Source organism: Carassius gibelio, chromosome B24 (genome assembly GCF_023724105.1).
Source record: "Carassius gibelio isolate Cgi1373 ecotype wild population from Czech Republic chromosome B24, carGib1.2-hapl.c, whole genome shotgun sequence".
Lineage (NCBI taxonomy): Eukaryota > Metazoa > Chordata > Actinopteri > Cypriniformes > Cyprinidae > Carassius > Carassius gibelio.
In genome coordinates this window covers 9,958,522-9,982,262 of record NC_068419.1, presented here as the reverse complement: position 1 = coordinate 9,982,262, position 23,741 = coordinate 9,958,522, and the positions used below count along the sequence as shown (strand labels likewise).

The 23,741-nt window shown below is 35.8% G+C and overlaps 5 protein-coding genes across 7 annotated transcripts; 1 reads left to right on the top strand and 4 right to left on the bottom strand.

Moving 5' to 3' along the window:
* Nucleotides 1–1,408: 1,408 nt before the first annotated feature.
* Nucleotides 1,409–2,245, bottom strand: abhd10b (abhydrolase domain containing 10, depalmitoylase b; the record flags this gene model as incomplete). The annotated part of the gene is given in 3 exon segments (XM_052595816.1): nt 1,409–1,693; nt 1,696–1,936; nt 2,054–2,245. Coding segments are annotated over 3 exon segments (510 nt in total), but the record flags the coding sequence as incomplete, so codon positions are not given.
* Nucleotides 2,246–6,573: 4,328 nt separating this feature from the next.
* Nucleotides 6,574–12,706, bottom strand: acot9.2 (acyl-CoA thioesterase 9, tandem duplicate 2). 2 transcript variants are annotated; one of them, XM_052595942.1, is made up of 15 exons: nt 12,274–12,706; nt 12,036–12,142; nt 11,060–11,105; nt 10,809–10,979; nt 10,647–10,684; nt 9,926–10,009; nt 9,745–9,848; nt 9,587–9,660; nt 9,437–9,504; nt 9,099–9,210; nt 8,918–9,008; nt 7,645–7,730; nt 7,464–7,551; nt 7,242–7,392; nt 6,574–7,012 (listed from the first exon to the last, which is right to left on the bottom strand). In XM_052595942.1, exons 1-15 carry the CDS (start codon nt 12,288–12,290, stop codon nt 6,951–6,953), a joined length of 1,299 nt encoding a protein of 432 aa, XP_052451902.1. In that variant the 5' UTR covers nt 12,291–12,706; the 3' UTR covers nt 6,574–6,950. The 2 variants fall into 2 exon arrangements, with proteins under 2 accessions (XP_052451902.1, XP_052451903.1); XM_052595943.1 differs by lacking the exons at nt 11,060–11,105; nt 12,274–12,706 and having other exon boundaries at nt 12,036–12,260.
* Nucleotides 12,707–12,759: 53 nt separating this feature from the next.
* Nucleotides 12,760–17,631, bottom strand: acot9.1 (acyl-CoA thioesterase 9, tandem duplicate 1). 2 transcript variants are annotated; one of them, XM_052595940.1, is made up of 16 exons: nt 17,206–17,630; nt 16,894–16,982; nt 16,507–16,533; nt 16,099–16,144; nt 15,816–15,986; nt 15,614–15,651; nt 15,411–15,494; nt 15,225–15,328; nt 15,068–15,141; nt 14,908–14,975; nt 14,707–14,818; nt 14,534–14,624; nt 14,317–14,402; nt 14,143–14,230; nt 13,904–14,054; nt 12,760–13,828 (listed from the first exon to the last, which is right to left on the bottom strand). In XM_052595940.1, exons 1-16 carry the CDS (start codon nt 17,217–17,219, stop codon nt 13,767–13,769), a joined length of 1,305 nt encoding a protein of 434 aa, XP_052451900.1. In that variant the 5' UTR covers nt 17,220–17,630; the 3' UTR covers nt 12,760–13,766. The 2 variants fall into 2 exon arrangements, with proteins under 2 accessions (XP_052451900.1, XP_052451901.1); XM_052595941.1 differs by lacking the exon at nt 16,507–16,533 and having other exon boundaries at nt 17,206–17,631.
* Nucleotides 17,632–17,743: 112 nt separating this feature from the next.
* sat1b (spermidine/spermine N1-acetyltransferase 1b) lies at nt 17,744–19,609 on the top strand. Its single transcript, XM_052595945.1, has 6 exons — nt 17,744–18,016; nt 18,329–18,380; nt 18,456–18,539; nt 18,730–18,831; nt 18,909–18,949; nt 19,155–19,609. The coding sequence occupies exons 1-6, from the start codon at nt 17,951–17,953 to the stop codon at nt 19,323–19,325; spliced, it is 516 nt and encodes a 171-aa protein (XP_052451905.1). The 5' UTR covers nt 17,744–17,950; the 3' UTR covers nt 19,326–19,609.
* apoob (apolipoprotein O, b) lies at nt 18,632–23,324 on the bottom strand. Its single transcript, XM_052595944.1, has 9 exons — nt 23,240–23,324; nt 22,579–22,683; nt 22,358–22,477; nt 22,130–22,162; nt 21,959–22,013; nt 21,475–21,570; nt 21,278–21,369; nt 20,730–20,819; nt 18,632–20,159 (listed from the first exon to the last, which is right to left on the bottom strand). Exons 1-9 carry the CDS (start codon nt 23,264–23,266, stop codon nt 20,118–20,120), a joined length of 660 nt encoding a protein of 219 aa, XP_052451904.1. The 5' UTR covers nt 23,267–23,324; the 3' UTR covers nt 18,632–20,117.
* Nucleotides 23,325–23,741: the final 417 nt, after the last annotated feature.

Genomic DNA, 23,741 nt, shown 5'->3' with positions numbered 1-23,741 from the left:
CGTGACTTAATTAACATTCATGAGCAAAGAATTTTCGGAAGTGCTATTCGTAAACGTCGGGAATATCAAGAATGACACAAAATGGGCACTATGGAACAGAATCAGACTGCATTGCGATAAATATATAACAAAATCTCAATGTTAAAATAACGAGTTGTACCCAATAACACCTCCCTATAAAGTTGAATCAGTTTTCTTAATGCCAGATTTAAGAAGATAAATGTAAAACGGTTTAAAAACTGACAGGGGAAAAAACGGTTCATTTGCTCTTGTCCTCTCAGTAATAAATAACCAAGCTCATTTCCAATTAGATTAAGATGCATTACTAATGCATGCAAATTCTGCAGAGGGAAAAAGTGAGTAGCACGTGATAAACAGGAAAAACAAGTCATCTTTGGCTAAAATAATTACCGAATTAAAACATGGCTTAAAGCTACTTTAGCTACAACTAAATAAATGTCCTACGCCACGTTTATAAACATTTAAAGCCTAAAGACCTAAGCGAGTAAACAGAGGAATTTAAATCTTTAATTACATAATACGTAATAAAAGACATACCCCTAAGATTGTATTAAATTTTGTATTGTATTAGTGGCTAAGCAACATCAAAATATAAGGCAGTTTATATTATACTACCAAGCTCTTCTAATGAGTAATATCTGTGATTTAAATGACACCTAAGACATGTATTCACGTCTAGTCATGTTTTATTTTGTGTAAACTGCTTGGTTCCATTTTAATTTAGAAGCCTCTTATAATCAACTGATACAGAAAGGTCAGACTGGTTGTTAAAGCTCATTGGATTGGGATGGGGTAAAAAAATAAAATAAAGCCCCCGGTCCATTGAATCCAGTTCAACGCTAATTGTGCACGTTAATAAACAACCAAGCTGTTTGTGGAGCAGTGGCCCAATACGTCCTCCAAAGAAACGGAGAACGCAAAGGGCAGGAGAGAACCAAAAGGTCAGCTTGAATATTACATGCTTATTGCTTAGTGGGATGTTCAGGTGGGCTAAAGTGGTAGTACACACACACACACACACACACACACACACAACTAATTCCTTACAAGATACTAACCTAAAAGGAGCCTTCAGAGTGCAGCAAAAACTCAATCTACAGCATTTGTTTCCTAATGTTAATAGCAACAAAAGTGCACTACCACTTGGTGCACATACTGTTTTCTTAAAAAAAGAAGAAAATAATAATAGTAATCTAGGTTACAGTGAGGTACGATGGAAATGAATGAGGTCAGGGGTGCACTGTATGTATGTATCTTAATGATGGATTAAAATGCATAAAATGACGACAATATACATTTTTGTATAAAATAAAATGATCAACACTGAACTTGGATTATTGCTTTAAGGAATTAAAGAAAGTGTCTAATTACTCTAAAACACTGCATATTGGTATACAGAGGCTTTATTTCTATAAAACAGTGTGAAATAAGGTAAAAAAAGGCACAGAAGATCTAGATAAATCTTATTCTAGACAATCAGCAGCTTTACTTTAAAGATTTAATGGCACAGTATTGCGGTAAACATGTAGAAGACATGAAAAAGAAACTATTTTGTCCTCCCAGAGTTCGCTCAGTAGCCCCATCCCAAACGCTTTTCACACCATGGTGGTAAGCTTGTCTATGAGGTCATTGATGGTGTAGACATTGAGCTTGATGTCATCTTTTTCAGCCACAGAATGATGTCCACGTCGGGGCTCAGCACACGCTTGGCCACTTGCATGGAGATGTGCCAAGGCACGTCCTTGTCTTTCAGGCCGTGAATGAGACGTACGGGGCAGGTGATAGGGATGGGGCTCTGTAGGATGCAGTGGTTCTCTGCCTCACGCAGGAAGTCCATACTCAAAGTGTACATGCCCTCCTCATTACTTTTCGTGGGGATTGTCCATACACCCTTGTCCTCACACTCTTTTCTCACCTGAATAACAAATGTGACTTATTTTTCAATTTCACTACCCCCCATCATGTGAGACAAATGAATCAGCAGGATGTGCATAAACCTACAACATATCAGAGTACTTCAGTTGCATCTCACCTCTATAGGAAGTGAAGTGAAGTGAAGGCTGTAACGAAATGATCTGCTGCTGTGGAAATGCCCACCAATGCTTTGGTCTTCTCTGGACGAGCAATAGCAGCTAAAAGCATCAGCCAGCCACCCATACTGGAGCCCACGAGAATCTAGGAGACAATGTACTATAGTACTTACAGTTAAAGCAAGTGTTCCATGTTATTTTTAAAAGTATTAGTGACCTCTAGTGGTCACTCTTTAAAATTAAAGAATTAAAGTATAGCGCACCCAGAAATGAAAATATATTTACTCAGGTTGTTGCAAACCTGGATTTCTTTCTTCTGCTGAACGTAAAATATGAAATTCTGAAGAATGTGGCTAACCAAACAGTTTCTGGTCCCCACTAACTGTAATAGTATTTTCTATCATATTTAAGTCAATGGGGCCCAGCTACTGTTTTGTGACCCATATTTTTCAAAATATCTTTTATGTTGAGCAGAAAAAAATAACTCATAGCGGTTTGTACTGACATAAGGGTGATTAAATAATGAAAGAAATTTCATTTTTGGGTGAACTATCCCTTCTAAGGGGTTTATTCCACATCGTTATGTCCCTTCTCCTTTAAATGCGCTGATCATTTCCTGTTTTTATGAAGCCCCTCCCTAAAAAATTGCGCAACGGGCTCAGATTGGTGAGCTGGTCCAGTGTGTTGTGATTGGCTAAACCACCTCTAGTGTGCATTTAAACATCCCACCCCTCACCTCAGCACACATGTTTTGGTTGTATTGTTAACAATGGCATTGCCTATATCGCTTATCAGCTAAGCCCAACGGAGACCCAGAGAATCTTAGTGAAGAGGATAGTGCAGAACCTGCGAAGCACATGTAACCCAGGGTAAATATAAATAGAGAATAATAGTAAAATTAATTAATAAAATTAAAGTAAAATATAAATAGTAAAATTATATGGTTCTATTTTCCCAGTCACCTGAACACACCCTTCATTTATATCATCATGCAGGAGTCACATGGTAGGTTCAGTGAATGCTTTCAACCAATCATAGCATGCAAGCATGTTTTTACAAGCTGCGGTGAGTTTCCCCAATCAGTAGTGTGAGGGGGAAGCCACCGGAGCAGTTGCACTCGGTATGTCTCTATACAAACAATGCTTTTCCGCTTATTTCCATCTTAAATGCTTGTTTAATTTTAGCATGCGATCCTGTATTTGTAGTGTCGCCCACCGTCGTCTTTAGAAGCCGACTAGTGCCGCGGTGTGTCGAATATCTGTAGGAATTGGTGAGTCTGTTTGTTGTTGTGTCCGCTAGCATGTTATTATGGCACTGACAACTTTATTGGCATCCTTATTATAATGACGGGTTCTGCTAGCTTAATACTTATAGCATTAAGCCATCTCATTGTATTGTATCCATCCCTATGGAATTCTATTGGGGTTTATAAATTGTAATGTAAACCTAGCACTTTGTTTCAAAGCTATGGTTTTAAGTATTTAAATGATTTATATACTGAAAGATAGGATTATCAATTGTATCGAATGGAGTATTATGTAGGAAATAATTCCATTATTTATGGGTGGTTGTTTCCATGCATTTTGAGTATTTTTGTACAATTGTGTTATTGTGTATTGTATTGTTTTATACAATTGTGACTATCTCTGGTGCAGTATTTTGAATACTATGGTGTACACAAATATAGAATATAAAACTAGCTAGTAGGTAAATTTATATTATGAGTAGTGATTAAACCATAGGTCCTGTTTAATTAATACAGGCCAGGTGCGGCCAGTTGCGGGCCAGTTGATGGCGAGCTATCATTACCTGGAACAGAACCTGCCTCAACATCATCGCCACCTGTGGGTTCGGTAGGAGGTTGTGCAGCTTTGCTCACCCCCTCACTCTCATATATACACGCACACAGCCATTCACTAGGTTCTGGCTCATGGACTAATTGCATATCACGGACCATTCACATTATTTGGACATGGTGTTCATCTTTTATGAGCAGAGAATATAGTCCTATACTGTGTAGTGAATTGTCTTTAAATTGAGTACTCTCCAGTTTTCTGAGTTACAAGTTGTTGTTTACCCTTTGTGAACTACTGAACTTCTCTGCAGATTTGAAATATTTTGGGTATTGTTGTTATTGTTTGTCTTTTGTTTTCACTTAATACATGGTACCAACACAAAATCTAAATTATCTGTCTCTGTGTTATTATTTGCTTTTTCAACACCTCCCTTAGACGAACTTTATCTTTTGTAATCCAATTATTAATTAACTATCTATAGCTATATTTAACACACATACCCTGTGTGTATGCTACACACACAGCCCTTAATTGTTGTTTTTTTGTTTGTTGCTGTGTCATACTTTTAGATACGCTGTTATTTGTAAATGCTAGTGCTTCTGGTAGCTTTCATTACAAGGTTTTATCCTGATTACAGCTTTAATACAATACGGCAAGCGTACTTGCATCCATGTGTAACGCCTCTCATAGCTATGTGAAAATAAAGTGTATAAATGGAACAGTTCATTGTTGGAGCTGATGATCTGAATGGGAGAGAGAGAGAGATGCAGATCATGTGCAGAACAGGGGATGTGAGGAACATTATAATCGTTAGAAGACAGAATTGCGATTCATTTATGAATAGATTTTTACGTGCACCTCTAGTTTTTTCTTCCTCTTCTCTAAAGCAGCACAATATGGCCCGCCCCTTTTGTTGCAGGTTCCAGAGGGCAGGTGTAAACTTGTGGTAGTCCCTACAAGTCTTTTTTGTAGGCATTAAACTACCAGAATATCTCCATTTTCATTAAACTTTTAGCGTTTTAACTTTGCAGATATTGTTTATGTCCAAACAGCGAAATTACACACTAAGTAACGTAAAAAAAAAAGTTAAATTGCAATCAGCCACCCCTTTGAGGAAAAACACTGAACATGATTATTCAAAAATGAGAAATAAGTATTTCAGTTTATAGAAGTCCTTTTTCTTTAAAAAAAAAAAAAAAAAAAAAGTCTTCTAAAGACACAAATGTTTACATTTCACCAGCTGGCCGTAATAGTAACTCAGGTGTTTGTTCTGTTTAGATGTAACCGTGAAAACGTTGTAAAGTATTTCTAGTCTTACCTGGGGACCTTCAGCGAGTTCATCTAACATCAACAGCACATCTTTTTTTCATGTTCCTATGGTGCCTTCTGAAAATACACCCTCAGAAGCTCCATGACCAGAGTAATCAAACCTGTGGATCCACATAAAATGACCTGAGTTTTGTGTGAACTTTCACCTAGAGGATTTCAGCACGCACTGGTGGGACATTATTTGGAGAGATAAAATAAACTGGGCTAAGCGCTTAAATAATTATATATATATAAAGATGAAACTATGCATGATTCAAATGATTATCATCAGCATATAAAGTGATTACAAAAATATGAATAAGGTAAATGCTTTTAATTAGCTTTTTTCCCCAGTTCAACTTAAATTTACATAAAACCTGATGATCATGTTTATGACCCAAAAAGACTATTGCGCTTCAAAAAAAGAATCTGACCATCTGTTTGAAAGGTCACAATGATCATTGTCACAGATTTGCATAATTGATAATACAGAATCTTCAATCATTTTGGCATAACATTTCTTTGTTTAATTTTTTTTTAAATTTCAGTTACTTTTAACATTGAGTCTCAAATATTTGGACCACACTGCATGTGTTTGTGAATGAACAACAGACGCAGACCTCAGGTAGGCATGACCTAATGACCTGCAGAACTCCTCCAGGGCCTCTGCCTTCTGTCCGCTCATGTTAGATCCATATCCAGGCAGGAACACGACACCAGGACTCTTTCCTTTCACTATCTAAAGGGCCAGCTTTGGATGATCTGGCCGTGATATGTACTGTATTGCAGATTTCTGTCGAACTACTGCAAATAAACACAACAGTATGTCAACAGAGCTTTAGAGTTTACAGTTCTGCATTTCTTACCCTAGTATTCAAAAGACTGTGGCAAGTACGATATTTGTAAACTATATATATAAAATACCAGTAACAACTGAAATATAATTTTAATATAAAAGTTTTCCACTTTAATATATAATTAAAAGTGTAATTTATCCATTTAATGGCAAAGCTGAATTTTCAGCAGTTATTACTCCAGTCTTCAGTCAGTGTCACGTGATCCCTCAGAAAATCAGTCTAATATGCGAATTTGCTGCCCTCTCTTGCAATGCGTATTATAAAAGGTGGTCTTCGGTACATCTCAATGTCGTTTAGTTTTTAAAGTTCTCAACTCGTTTTCCAACAAACATGAGGTGAATGACATAAGCATGACTTGAAGGGGTATACTTTTTTTCTGATTTAAAGGTTTAAAAGAGCACTTCTATTACTCGTTCCACAGTTTTTAGAGATGATGTGTTAAGTTAGTGTTATGCAGTGAATCCCACACCCCCTTCAGTTTCCTAGCTTTTTTTTCAGCAACTAAAAAAATCTATGAGATCAGAATTGCCTCTCTGACTGAAAGAATAAGGTCAGTGAATCTCTCATTTCCGACTAAATTTATTGTACAACTATATTATGAGCAGATGGAAAAATAAATAAATGTCAAATAGACCATGAAATTGCTTGGATGGTTGTTTTAGTGTTACACATTGTAGTATTGTAGTCACAGTGTTTTCCACATTTATATCTCACATTTTAAACACGTCATAGAAAGTGATTCAAAAAATGTATAAACTTATAAATTAAATGACTGATCACTTAATGTATCAAATGCATGCATGTGAAAGCTGTAGAATAGACATTTTGAAAATCAAACCAGAATCCACATATACACATTCATGTAACTGTAGTGATGGATGTTGATGAGGCTTTATCAGGTTAACAGTATTTCATCCTATCAGGACATCCTAGGATGCTCAACAGTGGTTCCTCATTGTCCCATCAAAGTGCCTCTTTCCATCCAGGTACAGCATAGCCTCTGAAAATGACGAAATTATTATAAATATTATTACAAATAATATTTTAAATATATATGTGTGTGTGTGTGTGTGTACATATTCTGCTGTACATATACATACATATACATATATATATATATATATATATATATATATATATATATATTTATATATATAAATCATTATATTTTTCAACTATTTATAATAATATATTTATTTATAAAAAAATTATTTAAATTTAACTGTAACCTCCATAGCTCTGTGGGACAACAGCTGGGACATCCTTTTCAAGACGGAAAGTGAAGTGAAACACATTGGTGGTGTTGTGCTGCCTGGTCAAAGGATCAAGCACTTCTGAATGAACCCTGACCTGGACGTACATTCCTTCAGTGTAACAAACCTGATTAAGATATCACAGTTTTGTTAGAGTGAATAATATTCAAATAAGCTGAAACAGCAAAAGTTACTAACCTGAGAAGACAGCAGGAGCAAAGAACCTATTTCTACTGGCTTACTAAATAAGATATCATCCACGGCCACCACAGTTGGTCTGCAGCCACTGAAAGATATGAATACAACCATGTTAAAAATTTACAACATTTTCACCAAAAACATTAAACATGGGAGGGAAAGCAGTTCTTTTTCCTCTTACGCAAATGCACAGGCATTGGCTCGACCAAGTTCATAGGCCTTTCTCATCAGAAAACCACCGAATATCCGGTTGAAGATATTTCTTTCCTGTATCAAGAACAAATTATATTCACATATATGAACACAATATTTAAACACATACATACATATCCATATACACACACACACACACACACACACACGTGCATCTCAATAAATTAGAATGTCATGGAAAAGTTTATTTATTTTAGTAATTCAACTCAAATTGTGAAACTTGTGTATTAAATAAATTCAGTGCTACACAGACTGAAGTAGTTTAAGTCTTGATTTTAGCTTACATTTAACAAAAACCCACTTTTTTTGCTTTAGTTACTGCCTCAATTCGGCATAGCATGGAGGTGATCAGTTTGTGGCACTGCTGAGGTGGTATGCCCAGGTTTCTTTGACAGTGACCTTCAGCTCATCTGCATTTTTTGGTCTCTTGTTTCTAATTTTCTTCTGACAATACCCTGTAGATTCTCCAGTCAAGCACACTAACACCATGGTCATTTAACCAACTTTTGTGGTTCGTGTGTGCAGCAGGTGCCAAATCCTGCTGGAAAATTAAATCAACAGTACAGTTCTTCTTCTCATTAACCCATGTAAGATGCTTCTGATGTTGTCTGTGGTTCAGCAAATTCCTTGACACGTCTGTGTATGGTGGCTCTTGATACCTTGACCCCAGCCTCAGTCCATTCCTTGTGAAGTTCACTAAAATTCTTGAATCGATTTTGCTTGACAATCCTCATAAGGCTCTTGTACTTTCGGTTGGTTGTGCATCTTTTTCTTCCACACTTTTTCCATTCACTCAACTTTGTTAACATGCTTGGATACAGCACTCTTTCCCAGCTTCATTGACAATGAATGTTTGTGGCTCCTTGTGATAGGTGTCAATAATTGTCTTCTGGACAACTGTCAGATCAGCAGTCTTCCCCATGATTGTGTAGCCTAGCAAACCAAACTCAGAGACCATTTTGAAGGCTCAGGAAACCTTTGCATGTGTTTGGAGCTGATTAGCTGACAGGCATGCCACCATATTCTAATTTGTTGAGATTGTTGAGTGAAATGGTGGGATTTTGTTAAATGTGAGCCAAAATCATCACAAATAAAAGAACCACAGACTTAAACTACTTTATTAATTTATTTGAGTTTAGTCGAATTACAGAAATAAAGGAACTTTTCCACGCCATATATATATATATATATATATATATATATATATATATATAGAGAGAGAGAGAGTTTTTTTTTCTTGCCTCTGGGTGGCAAATCTCTAGCCCTTTGAGTTTGACGTCCTCCATCCACACTGAATTTGGCGGGAGAATACGACCATGAAAACTCACACGTCTACACTCAAAAAAAGAAATATTTTTAATTAATACCCATACCAAAAATCAAGGCACATATTTAACACTGTGTAGTGAAGATAAATCTGACCGTGTGTCCAGAGTGCTGAGGAACTGGTCATGAACAAGAGTCCTCTCCTCAGCTGTAGGAGCCACTTTCAGAAGAGACGCTGTGCTCAGCTCCACACGCCTCGTCTTGTTTACTGATCAATATAAATTTGGCAACAAAAGCTTTTTTTTTCTTTTTTTTTAAATGAAACAAACAAACAAACAAACAAAAATTGTGGTAATGTATCCTTTGTATAAATCTTTTTGATTTAATCATTTGCATCTATCCTTAACAAAGTGATCAATTTTTTAATCTATTGAAAGCTTCTGGATTAAAGAGGCCATTTTAATAGTTGAAAGACAAAAATAAAAGGCACTCACCTTCCCCCTGTTGAAAAATGGCCTCTTCCTCCGGACCCTCAGGTTTGAGTGGGTTTACAAAAGCTGCTCTAAGAAAAGAATATATGCAATAACTCACAGACACAGCAAATATATTTTAGACATACTGATCACATCAGAGAGCTCTGATACCTTTTATTTTCAGGATCTCGAGCCACCATAACAAATGTGGCATCTAATACATCTGTGTACACACCATCTTGATACTGGGAAACAGTTCAGTTTAATAAAACTCTGTTAATACTATACAGCATACAGAGAATACATTACTAAAAACTGGAAAACAGTACCTGAGACATGTGCATTGTAGCTTCTATTGAGGTTTTGCCAACCCACGTCACATGACCGGTGAACTTGATGTCACAGTCAGGGTAGATGATGTTTTTTCTCATGTCTGTGAAACAATAAAACAGAACTGAATTAATAAATTTAACAACAACAAAAAACGTATACTACTTCAAGAAGCAATACCGATCTTGTCCACTAGGGCGGTGACAATAGACAGTGGAGACCTTTTCAGCTCCTTATTCCATGTGTGAGAGTAACAGATGAGCACTAAAGACAGAATGAGACAGCTTAATACCCTGTGTTTATGTGATCACTGTAAACAGTTATTATGGCATACACTAACTGTAGTAGGGCTGGGCAAAATAGCAAAAAATTCATAAATCAACATTTTTCTAAAATTTGTTTAGTTTTTTAAGACTCCCTTGAAAAGATATGATGTTTATGAACAGCTATAGTTACAAATTACATAGAAATAGTTTAGTGCAAAATTAGCACTATTTAAAACAAAAACATTTTGTTAAATTAAAACAAAGGCAAGATTTAAAACATGTACTTAAAGGTGCCAATTAAAAATTATACAAAAAGTGCAATCTTGAAACAACATGTTTTGATTGTTGCAACAACAAAGAGAGTTATCTGAAGAACAAGAAACCTGATGAACAAAGAAGTACATTTAACATAGGACAAGTGGGGGAGAACATTTGGGGCATAGGACAAGTCTATCGCCTTGCATTTACACTCCAAAACAAGAAGCACAGATCTATTTTGACTTACATTATCAGATTTTGTTTTCGTCTTGTCCTCAAATTTTACATCGCCAACAAATATGTCATGATATTATCAAAAATATTTGATGTACCATCCAGCCTAACTATATTACTTATATTATTAAAATCTATATTACCTCCTAAACAGTCCAAGTCCTCCAAAATACGACCAAACCTGTGAAAAAAAACAACAACAGAAAAAACAGAATGACACTTTTTCCCCCCATTAACAATACAATATAATACAAACTAACAGTGATTACTAACCAAGCTGCATGTGCAGAATAAATGTTTAGCACCTGACGCTGTTGTGAGAGTTAAGATATTTCTCTCTCAAGGCAGGCTGGGAACCCAGAGGAAGTTGCGCCTCTATCATACTATCCTTCATTCTTTTTGTAGGCAGTTGATCTTGACTCTGAGCAAGATACTGGCTTAGTGCTGCACGCTCAGCCAGCACTTGCTGATGATCTCTGTATATTATGGAGACAATACATCATTAAGTGTACATTTCAGAGACCTCCAATTGATTTGCATAATGTTTGGAACATACTGCCAGTTGGTAGATCCACCAACTATTTCTCTCAGCTTGTTGCGAACTGTGAAGAAAAGAAAAAAAAAAAGACCAAAATTCTAAAAGGAGACATCACACATTCAAGTGGTAAGCCTGTCAGTTTTAGTATTAGAAACACAGACAGTTCAAACTTTACACTAATGAGTCTGACAATGCAGGTCAATTTATGGCAACTACATTACTAATAAAAAACTGTTTTGTTGGTCAAAACAGCTCTTTAGAAAATAAAACTGAAGGGGGAAAAATGTGAATAATGGACACACATGGCAAAACAGGAAGCAAAAGGCAGGAATCAAAACAGGAATGTTTGAGTACACTACTAATTAAAGACAAAGGCATTTAAAAAAATGAATAACATCAGATGTACTAAAGGCTACATGCATTTATATTTTTAAAAAATGCTTAATAAAACTTTATATAACAGGAGAGTAGACACATGCAGACAGAAAGAGTAAAAGAATATTAACCTTCAACAGCCAAAATGAATTAAGAATAAACATTTTTTTTTTAATAAAATAAAAATAGGCAGGGAAATTAAATTTTCTTCCAGATTACCATTGTTTGCAACAACAAAAAATGACATACTCCTCCAAAAAGGAACACAAACATCTGTATCAATTAGCAATGGATTCTGTGATAGGTGTATATTAGTTGGTTAGATACCAATTAAAAACATCCCATCCTGTTGGATTAAAGTCCAAATTAGATAATAAACGATTACATTGATCAAATTTACATTGTCAATCCGTTAAACCAAAATCCTTTGCTGAACAATGGCTAACTTTTTATTTCTATTATGCATTGTATTATGCTTCTTCGTTTTTTTTGCCACTTAGCCACAATATTTTAAAACGTGCCCGATCTCAACCCAAAAATTTTTTTAAAGCCTACTAATATATTTTTATTAAACATTAAAAAGGTACTGCATAACAAGAATGTCTATCCCAGCAGTTACCTTCAGCCATATCTGGAACGTTCCCTTGTTGGGATATTTGACTCATTGAGAACTTCCTGTAAGGGAAGGTCACTGCAGACTTTAGGACCCTATCCAAAATGAGTGAGCTGAAAAGAAAATAGAGTCACGAGAAAGCCTGCTTAAATTGAACAATGCATTAACAAGTAAATAGCAAGCATATAAAATAGAACACGTGTGTTTCCAAATAAATGCAGTCAGAAAATACCGGTGTACTCACCGTGGACACAACATCATTTTTTTTGTTCTTCTCTCAACACGTTGGAGAACACAAGGAACTTTCTTCAAATCAACAACAGATCAAAACTTGCAGATTTATTTCACTTCCCGATCCTCAGCGCACCGTGCTAATGGTTATAAATAACGTTACGGACAACAAAAATACGGCTAGTGTCTACTTACGACCATTGTTTAGAAAGTTTATCAAGGAATCGTTAAGCAATAGAGGAGAAAGTTAATAAGTTGGCATAAAATTAAACATGCTCTAGGTTGTTTTAGAAGCGACAAAAAGTAACATTATTACTCGCTGTCTTAACGTGACCGAATAGTATCGTGACGTAGTAGTGACCGCTTCTCACACTTGCAATTTCGCGAGTTTGTCACTCGATGGCAGCTATGGATGGCAGTCAGTCACAGTCAGAAAAACGCTGCTCACTAACCGTTTGCTCAGTAAAATGTTGATGTAGATGAACACACCAGACATAAGTAAATTACCCTTATATAATTTTATTTTACATGGAGCGGGTCGCCTCACTGTGTCTCACAAGAGTACTCGCCTCTGAAATGTGCGTTATACATAAGGCAAGTGTTAGTCCATGTGTATGTAAATAAGCATATTTAAGGTTCTGTGTTAAAAAGAAACAATCAAGAATACAAACATAATATAATTGTAAAAATAAATCATGCTAAATATAATTTGTGAACCAAAACATTATAAAAAGGCATGCATTCGCTGGTCATTTTTGGATCATTCTGGTAGTGTGCACATGAAAGGCTTCATATTAATCTCCCTGAACTTTTTTTACATAACTTCCTACAGAGTTCATTTTTAGGACCACACTACCATCTTTTGCAAATGTCCATGGTTGGTTGTTGCATTTAAGATAATAAAAATGCAAATTTGTCAGCATTCTAATACATACACAGATTAAACAGCATAACCTGATTTTCATACTGTGCTTTATAGACCAGATGTGTTTGGTAAAGTTTTTGGAGTGTTTTTGTTAGGCAGTGCCCTCATAATTTGATCTCCAGTTTATGACCTCAAGAATAAAAAGACAGAACCTGTTCTTAGAATTTGTGCATATACTGAATATACTTTACCAGGATACAAGTTGTTCATGAATCGCTTTGCCTGCACTCAAATCAGTAACAATACAAAACAGGTTCATTCCACCAATACAACCAAAATAACTTGGTTTATAAATGACACTGTAGTGCAAACAAAACATTGTCTGTTATGTCTCAATGACTAAATAGGTTTAATATTGCCCCAATCAAGCAAAACCATTTAACTAAATGCTCCTCTCCCACTGTAAGTTTAAAATTGTGGAAAAATAATATTTGACATCTATATAAAATGCAGCAAACAATAAAATATTGTGAATATAAAATAGACGAATAGTCGAATCCACACATACACACTGACATACACATGACCATCATTGCATCTTTGGTAGGAATCTCATTCTAGTATCAGCAGATCCCAGATGCTCAACCTTGGCTCCTCATGGTCTCATCAAAGTGCCTCTTTCCATCCAGGTAAAGCATAGACTCTGCAAATGACACCAATGTTAAGTTACAAGTAATGTATATAATGTAACAATATTTGTAAAAATCTGTATTCTGACCTCCATAGCTCTGTGGTACAATAGCTGGGATATCACTGTCAACACGAAATGTAAAGTGAAACACATTTGTGGTGCTGTGCTGCCGGGTCAATGGGTCAAGCACCTCTGTGTGAACCCTGACCTGGATGTGCACCCCTTCAGTGTAACAAACCTGACAGAACAGTATTATCATCAATCTTATTCTGAAGGACAAAAAATGGCTACAAATTAGTGCATTTGATATTTAACAAGTTAAAAACCTGTGAGGACAGCAATAGCAAAGAGCCAATTTCTACTGGCTTTCGAAATACGATGTCATCTACAGCCACCAGCGTTGGTCTGCATCCACTGAAAGAATCAAATATAGCCATGTGATGCAATTAAATACTTCTTTACGGGTAATATTCAATAGATAACAAAAGGGAATCTCTTACGCAAATGCACAAGCATTCGCCCAACCAAGTTCATAGGCCTTTCTCATCAAAAATCCACCAAATATCCGGTTGAAGATATTTCTTTCCTGTATAATGCAAAGAACAAAGAAAGTCCAGGCAGCTACATAAAAAAAAAAAAAAAAAAAAAAAAGCAAACGTACAAACTGACATCGTCAGTTTCATCATTTAGGCCTAAGTACAGCAAAAAAGTACTTACTTGTGGATGACAAATCTCAAGCCCTTTCATTTTGGCATCTTCCATCCACACGGAGTTGGGTGGTAAAATACGACTACGAAAGCTGACAGTTCTATTGGGAAAAGGTAAATATTGTTTAAAAAAGGGTGAAAAAAAAGAAAGATTTATAGCAGTGTTTTGAAGATAAATCTGACCGTGTGTCTAGAGTGTTGAGGAACAGGTTGTGAACAAGAGTCCTCTCCTCAGCTGTAGGAGCCACTTTCAGAAGAGACGCTGTGCTCAGCTCCACACGCCTCGTCTTGTTTACTGATCAATATAGAGAGCATCGGTCTTGCTCTAAATGGTTCAAATTGAAGTCGCACTTGTGCTTACAAACAAACAAAAGTGCTACTCACTTTCTCCTTGCTGAAAAATTGCCTCTTCCTCTGGACTCTCTAGTTTTAGTGGATTTATAAAAGCTGCCCTGGATAAACAGTACATAACCCATGCATTAATATACAGACACGATACAGCAATCATAAATATGTTTGATCATACCAACATGTTTAATTTTACCTCTTGTTTTCAGGATCCCGAGCCACCATTACAAAAGTGGCATCTAATACATCAGTGTACGCCCCGTCATGATACTGAGAAAACAGCTCATTTTAGTTCAATGCTACTTTCATGTGCAACATTTAATACATGTTTTATAGACAGACTTTAGGAATACCTGAGACATATGCATTTTAGCTTCTATTGAGGTTTTGCCAACCCATGTCACATGACCTGTGAACTTGATGTCACAGTCAGGGTAGATGATGTTTTTTCTCATGTCTGTGGAACATAAAAAAAAAGAATTGAATGAATTAAATTTAACAAAAACAAAAAAAAAGTGTACTAATTCAAGAAGCAATACCAATCTTGTCCACTAGGGCGGTGACAATAGACAGTGGAGATCTTTTCAGCTCCTTATTCCATGTGTGAGAGTAACAGATGAGCACTAAAGAGACAAGAATGAGAACTTTTAACATCACACTAAGGGAAAAATTGTATTATAAGAAAAGTACATAGGAACATAAAATGTTTCTTCTACCTATATTTCTAAGACGTATTTATTACCTGCTAAACTGTCCAAGTCCTCCAAAATCCTTCCAAACCTGTTGAGAAAAGGGTATTTAAGCAAAAGAAATGTATTCAGATCAGAACGAATATTCAAAAATGGCTATGTGTGATATTTGATATATTATAAAGGCCACAAATTTAATAACAGACAGGCATCAGGAAATAATGCAGCAGGTGAGAAGTGGTGGTCTTTTAGCACCTGACACTGTTGTGATAGTTGAGGTATTTCTCTCTCAAGGCAGGCTGGGTTCCCAGAGGAAGATGCGCTTCAATTGCACTGTCCTTCATTGTCTTTGCAGGAAGTTCATCTTGACTCTGTGCGAGATACTGGCTTAGTGATGCACGCTCAGCTAATGCTTGCTGATGATCCCTGTACAACAAAATGGAGAAAACACAACATTTTATGCAACATAATAAGTAGTGACATAAGGACTATCATTCTGCAAAATGAATAACATATAAATGTAAATACAGTAACATACTTCCAGTTTGTGGATGCTCCGACTATCTCCCTCAGCCTGTTGCGAACTGGGAAAATAAGGAGCAACAAAACAGAACTTGAAGTTGTGCTCAGTTATCACATACTGTATTCACTTAAGAGTAGTGTTGCAAATTAAAGTTTAGCAGCATCTGTATTATCCCATAATATAATATGGTGACACAGACAAAACTAGTCAACAGAAACAATGTATTAGAAAGGAACCAAGACTAGTCTGCATGAACAGAATGCTCACAGGGTGAAGGCGTTGGAAGAAGAAAAATACTAGCTGTGAAAGTACAAAGAACTACAAGCACATGTACCATTAGATAACAGCAGGACAGTTTATTAAGCCACATGCAGAAGAGACTGTCTGAGATTATCAAAGAGAGTAAATGTTCTTTCTTTTTACCATTGCTCACAAGTAAAAATGTGTTTCCTGTGGGGACATAAAAACGAGTCAGGACTGGGAACACACACTGATGTAATAAGATAAATTATTATAATTCTTACAGTGTGTATATATATATATAGTAAATAATTAGGAAATAATTTCATGTGAATAACTAAATTAAAGTCCCTTTAAGGGTATTCTATAGTCTTTGAGATTACTAATTCAATTTCTGTCAGTGATGCACACTGAAATATACAACATACAGGTAAGTATATGTGGGCAGAGTGAATACATGATACAGGTAAAGTGGGACATTATACTGGTCATTCGCTTTAGTAATATATTAAAGAATAAAACATATATTACATTAAGTCCCATTTTACCTGCATGTTTTAAAATAATTACCCTCAGCCATATCTGGTGCTTTCCCTTGTCGGCACATTTGACCTGTGAAAAATCCTCTGCACATTAGGGACGATGCAGACTTCAGGACCCTTTACAGAAAATCATGGAAAGAGAGAGCTGACTTCAAACCATTAATAGACAAAACTGCTAATGGTAAAATCCCAAGAGTATTAAACCTTTAACTAAAGAAACTATGTAAAAAAATAAAGAGTGCCATTGAGAGACCAGGCTGGTCTGGAATACTTAACGCATGACTCACAAATAATGTGTTTACACTAACCGCGTGACGCAAGACAGCATTTTAAAACTCACCGCGGAGAAAACATCTTCCTTGTTCTTGGCTCACCACTTTATTGTACAACAACAACGATTTATTGAGACATTCAAGAGCTCACTTCTTGCACAGATGAGAGCTTTCTTAACTGACAGTGATTATCACTTCCTGAAACGTAGGAGCGGCTAGTCTAACTTACCGTACTAACCGTTTTAAAAGCGCATAAACAAATAAGTCTTTCTCTCACGAAGCTACTAACCGGCCGACTTGTACCGTAACTGCGACCGTTATGTTTTGAAAATTTTCAATGTTGTCAGCGAGACATAAAGATGCTAAAACTTGACATGAATTTACACGTTTTCTACATTACTCAAGAGGAAATGTTCTTCAAACGAACAAAACTTCAGTTTAAAAATACATACATTCCTTTAGTTTTTTAAAACAGGTTTTAATCCCACTTCTATGCACCAGCATAACGGTGCGTCATGACGTAGTTCAAATGGACAACTGTTATTGGTTCTCGATCGAAAAAAAAAAAACGTTCTAATGGTAACCAAACCCCTCCCCCACCGGCACATATATGCCCTAGTTGACAAACAAAGGACATTTACTAAAGCCAGGTGAACACAGTCGGGTCAGCTGCTGCATGCGAGTCCCATCCAGGAGAAACCCCAAACTTGACAGCGGAGGGTAATACTCTGGGAAGCGAATGAAGAAACACCTTTTGCTTCACTTCACATATAGAGGACTAGTGAGAAAAGGGAAAAAGAGTAAAAGAAGAAAATGGCCAATTTTATTTTGCGTAAAGCGGAACCCCAAGACGTGCCTGACATATTGCGACTCATAAAGGTAGATTTCACACTGGTTTAATTGCATGTTAAGTACATTATCATTTTGGATAGCAAAATATACGGTCGAAACTTTTTTTTTAAAGTTTATAAATATGCATTAAAATACATTTATTAGTGAACTGCTCCATGTTCTTATATTAAAAGTTAATGTCCTACTTATTATGATCTTTATATTTATGTTAAATTGTTTTATGGTAATGATGGAGTATATAAATATGACCCTGCATGAAAACAAGGCCCATCGTCTACAGAACTTGGCGTTCTAACAAGTTCAAGTTCAAACCGCATCTTTTCTTTCCACCTTCTACAGGAACTCGCTAAGTATGAAGATATGGAAGACCAAGTCAAACTAACTGAGAAAGGTGAGATCACATTAATCATCAAATGTTAAGTTTGCTCAGTAGTTGGCCAGGAGTGACTACAAATGCTGTATTTAGATCTGCTCGAAGACGGATTTGGAAACCACCCGTTTTACCACTGTGTGGTCGCAGACGTACCAGCCGAGCATCAGAAAGTCGAGGGTAAATGTCAATGCAAAGATGATCTTTAGTGAACTTCAACCTGTTGAATAGCGCAATAGACTGTTTATAGGTAGACCAATAGAAACAACATGTGATGTTGAACGTTTTTAATGTTATTTACTTTTAATATTCTTACTTTCATGCACAAGCACGTAATGCAATTGTGTAAGACACCAGTGTTCACTTACAGGTTATTCTGTGATTGGATTTGCCATGTACTACTTCACCTATGACCCTTGGATTGGCAAATTGCTTTACCTTGAAGATTTTTATGTAATGAATGAGTACAGAGGTAAGGGTGTGTTATTAAGGTGTCTTTTATGAAACTAGATGCTTCCTAAATTCCATTGACCATTACATGCTTCACAGGTTTTGGAATTGGGTCGGAAATCTTGAAAACCCTCAGTGATGTAAGTCATCCTGTTTACATTTGTTGCAAATACAGTTTGCATCACAAAAGACAAAAATGGATACAAAACCATGTTACTGCTGACACAAAATGAAAAATTTGAAAACTCAAAATAGACCACAGAAATGGAAGTCTTTTACGTCATTATCGATTTTATGCATTACACGTCGAAATGCAACCATAGACTGTTCTGTTTCCACCTGCAGACAGCGGTGAAGAATCGGTGCAGCAGTATGCATTTCATCGTGGCTGAGTCCAACAAGGCATCCATCGACTTTTACAAGCGACGCGGGGCTTCCGACCTCTCGCTGCAGGAGGGCTGGCGACTTTTCAGGATCGATAAGGAGAATCTCCTGAAATTGTCTGCCGAAGAGTGAGCTGGCCCGAAGTTCCAGTGTTCAAAGAGGAACTAGGGATGGCTCACAGCCATTTCTCAGTTTAAGTAATACTTTAATGCTTACACAAAATACTTTTAAATACTCTGTGGGTATTCATCATATTAATATAGAGCAGTTTACTCTGAGATTAAGTTACAGTAGTGCTTGTATTCATTCTTAAATTTCAATCATATTCTGTAGTTTGTATGTCAGATTAGCTTATCAATAGTCTTTTATTTGTATCCAATTTAATGCATTAAAAGTCTAAACAAGGAAAAGAAAAAGTGATGTTGTGTAATTATTTTTTTGCACAAGTTAACACCTTCAAGCTTTCCTTCTAATCAAAGTGGTAAAAGGGTAAAAAAGCAGACTCTTATCAATGTGGTTTGTGAAATCATAAGTTTGTGAAGATTATGAAAACTTAATGCAAGTTTGAAATTTGATCTTTGTATAGTGGCACGGGAAGGTTCTAGAGAATGCAACAACACCACCGGTGGAAATACGATAGGAACCATCAGTAAGTAACTGACTTGTTAAAATGTTTGGAAATTTCACAGTGCAAGTTTCACAAAAAGTTTTTTTTCTTTTTTTCCCGGGTTGGTCCAAATGGTTACTGCTGCATTTATGTACAAAAGTAAATGATATAGTGCACAAAAAACACAGTCAAATATGCATGCCAGTAAACATGACCAACAATAATATAGCAAATACCACTAAACTGATCAGTACATTGATAAGAGAACAGAATCCAGGTGCAAAGCGGGAACTCCTCGTAAAACTTACTCCTTTGTCTCAACTTGATTTCTGGCTGTCTGTTTTCTGTGTTTTTTCAACCTGGAAAGAAAAAGGTAGAAGGTTAAAGAGAAGCAAGGGTGTTTATTCTACAAATTCTAGAATGATCTTAATGTTAAATATATGCAACATCAAAATCATCACACAATCTTAACTTTGAACTACTTGCATTATTGAGCACAACACAACTGAACAACACAACTTTCAACGTTGATCTTAAGAAATTTTCCTTGAACAGCAATTCGTATACTGATTTCTGAAGGAAAATGTGCCACTGAAGACTGGAGCTATATGGCTGGTGAAAATTCAGATTTGCCCTCACATGAATAAATAATTTCTTTGAATACATTAAAATCTAAAAGTTATTTTAAATAATTTCACAATATTACCATTTTACTGAATTTTCAATGAGATGAACGCAGCTTTGATGAGCATAAGATTATTTCAAAAACATTGAAAAAAAATCGTACCGATCACAAATTTTGAACAGTAGTTTATGTTTTTGTTTCATCATTCGGATGAATCTGCTCAGGACATTAGCACAGTATGAACTCTGTCTTAGAAGAGGAAAAATACTAGTACAACACTGCCAAGTATCGTATTTCTCCTCACTTTTTGCTTGGATGATGTTTTCCCTCTCAGCAGTTCCTCCAAAACAACCCGCCCTTCTGAACCCCAGGAAAATATGTAGTGTTTTGTGGTCTGTTGGAAAAAAAAAAAAACAGTAAATTCATATTTTCCATCATCAGTGGACTGATGTCTGATATTTGAATTTTGTAAAATCTGTAACAGTAAAACATGCTCATTAGGCTTCATATAATTTTCAGTGCTTTTCCTGTGAGGCAGGGAGTAGTCTATTATTCACTTTATTTAACTGAGTTGATCCATGGAAAAATTCTCAAAATATCCCTCCTCTTTGTAGTTTAGCATTTATGAACAGCCAGACAGGAAAAAAAGAGGAAGGAACACCGACTATCTGAACATACAATTCACAGACTGCATTTCCTCCAGACAAGCGCTGTTAATATCCCAGGAGGACACGAGTACAGTAGTTGACATTACATTATTCAAAACCTCAGTTGTTGCTGTCTGTACTGGACGGCCTGCTGAGAAACAACAACAGATGCTGTCCATCTAAACAGAGAGAACTGTAAACTTGCCCTGGCAACAGAGGCCGCATGCTGTGGGTAGAACATGGAAGTGCTCAGAACCATCAGCCCAGTGGGGAACAGCAGCCTCTTGATTCTGCTGCCTGTCAACAGAGAGAACAAGAAACGGTTCTTAAATAAGACAATTCTTAGAGGTCAAAGAAATTATGATCAAAATTGAATCAATAATAATGGAGTAAGAATCCTACCTTTTGCTAAATAAAGTCCAAGAATTCCAGAGAATCCTATAACACCCACACTGGGGAAGAACTCAGACGGAGGGTCGTTCAAAAACGCATACATGTCTGAAAACAAAGAAAAGAAATGCAATGCAGAAGTAGATTATGAAAAAAAGAAGAAATTTCTAAGTAAATAAATGAATACAAATATTTATGAAACGGATTAAAATGATCATAAAACAAAAAAAAATCTAAGTAAATTAAAATCAATAATATTAATCTGATTAATATAAACACATTTAAACAAAAGTAAATACTGACTACAAACTATAAACTTAATGAAATTATTAATTAAAATTTATTCCTGACATTATTAATTGGGTCTTTAAACATAAAAAAAAAAAAAAAAATCTATAGCTGCATCCAAATTTATTATTAGAAGTCTTTCTCATGAGTGTGATCATATTTGGGGTTCTGTGGCATCAAATATCGAAATATGTGTTTGTGTCCATACCTTTTACAATATTTTGAGTGGTATTCACACCAGGCTCAACGGTTTTGTAGTAAGACTATGATTGAAAGAGAGAAACATTAAGGTATGGGAGATATTACAGATTAATTCTGTATCACAGTCATAAATTATGAGCATAATTGTGAAGTTGCTAAAATGAAAACCGTAACTTGCCTGTACTTTCTCCATGGCAAACTGTGTCTTATCCTGCAGGGGGACAAGAATCATAAATATGATCATGTATAATGTATAAAATTTGGAGAAGATATGCATGTATTACGTACATCCTCTTATTTGTCTGTGTTAAGTTCCCTGTATTAACTAAACTCTGCATCTCTAAAACTCAAGCTTTCTTGTTGAATCACTTCATTATGCACTGTCAGTATAATGTCAGTAGCAGACCTGGCACCATGAAACAAAAGGCTCTACTGTCTTCCTCAGAGATGATACAGCCTGCTCAACATGACCGACCTCAGGCTCCTCGTACCTCAGCTGGGACTCAGGAGTGTCATACAGAGAAAGCTGAAGAATACAGGGGTGTTGTAAAACATCATGTCAACATCATGTCAGTGACCTCCTCATTCTACCCCACACCATCCCAAAACACAGTGCACAGGAAGTACCTCATCCGTCATCAGGGTGGTGGTATTTTCTTTGGCCTTGCTTGCTGCAAAAACAGTGGCAGACATCAGGCCAAGGGACCCAGGCCCTGCCACGGGCAGCACCACCTCAACAAGACGGGGCAAAGAAAACAAACATAAGACAAGACATAATAAATAACCTTAGAAACAAAGCAAATTATGTATTCACATATTACGTACAAGTACTGAAAAACTAAAAATAACAAACAATATTACCAGGAAGCAAAAACAAAGCATTTGAGTTGTAAGTTACTAGAAAATCAGTTTCACATGATTCAGGATGAGGCACACTCTCAGAACACGATTTTCTAGAATTCCGGACATAATATAACGTTAATACACGAAGAAAATATTATAGAATCATGCGACAAAATAAAAACTATTTAAGACATTTATCCATTTAGTTTACATGTAAAAATACAGAATCACTATAAGGTCAATAAGCTCCAGTTAGCTTAGCTACATCAGTGCTGCCCCTCTGCGCTGAGATGAAACGTTAGCGCGTCCTCAAAATAAACGCTTTACTGAAAAAAATCTTAGCTTTCATTTTATGCATAATTATCTAATTTAGTTACACATACAAATACAACCGTACTCGCAAAGGTTCGAGTTCCTGTAATGTAATAAAATATATATACTTTACCGTTGCTATTTTCCCAAGATATGACATTTTTTTCTCAGCTACGGCAACTCTGTAAGGACAAACTTCTCCGCGACGTGTAAATAGTTCGAAACGTTTATGTTAATAATAAATTATACATAAAAAATGTTACATTCTTTTAGTTGTTGTTCTAAACATTATTATCTATCCGTAGGCTATTAAAATTAGATGTTAATTTTTGTATATTTTTATAACAATGTAATAGTTTTAGTTTTACGATAACAACATTATTCATATGAATAGCTGGTGTTGTGACTCTAAAACTAAAACTATTAAACATCGTTTTGGATCATTAAATTAAAACTGATCTGAAACATTATAGATGAAAAACGTACAAGATAAAAAAAAATGTTGCTTTGACAGCTAACTATATAAATGTACATTTCCTTTAATTTTCACTGTTACCAAAACTAAAGCTGAAATAAAAAATTAAGGCAAAATATAAAAATGTAAATGACAAAAGAACATAAAATTACTAAAACGA

Bases quoted from the DNA above. Each gene is read 5' to 3' on its own strand.
- acot9.2 (XM_052595942.1), bottom strand. The intron at 10,010-10,646 runs GTAATATAGATT...TTCTGTCTTTAG, and splicing joins GGACTTGGACTGTTTAGGAG to TGCTCATCTGTTACTCTCAC. The intron at 7,552-7,644 runs GTAAGAGGAAAA...CATATCTTTCAG, and splicing joins GCCAATGCCTGTGCATTTGC to TGGCTGCAGACCAACTGTGG.
- acot9.1 (XM_052595940.1), bottom strand. The intron at 15,329-15,410 runs GTATTGCTTCTT...TATGTTCCACAG, and splicing joins CGCCCTAGTGGACAAGATTG to ACATGAGAAAAAACATCATC. The intron at 14,976-15,067 runs GTAAAATTAAAC...CTGTTTATCCAG, and splicing joins CGGGATCCTGAAAACAAGAG to GGCAGCTTTTATAAATCCAC.
- sat1b (XM_052595945.1), top strand. From the start codon at position 17,951: ATGGCCAATTTTATTTTGCGTAAAGCGGAACCCCAAGACGTGCCTGAC. The intron at 18,017-18,328 runs GTAGATTTCACA...CACCTTCTACAG, and splicing joins ACATATTGCGACTCATAAAG to GAACTCGCTAAGTATGAAGA. The intron at 18,832-18,908 runs GTAAGGGTGTGT...CATGCTTCACAG, and splicing joins TGTAATGAATGAGTACAGAG to GTTTTGGAATTGGGTCGGAA.
- apoob (XM_052595944.1), bottom strand. From the start codon at position 23,266: ATGTCATATCTTGGGAAAATAGCAACG. The intron at 21,370-21,474 runs GTAGGATTCTTA...CTCTGTTGACAG, and splicing joins TGGACTTTATTTAGCAAAAG to GCAGCAGAATCAAGAGGCTG. The intron at 20,820-21,277 runs GCAAGTTTACAG...TTTTTCCAACAG, and splicing joins ATGCGGCCTCTGTTGCCAGG to ACCACAAAACACTACATATT.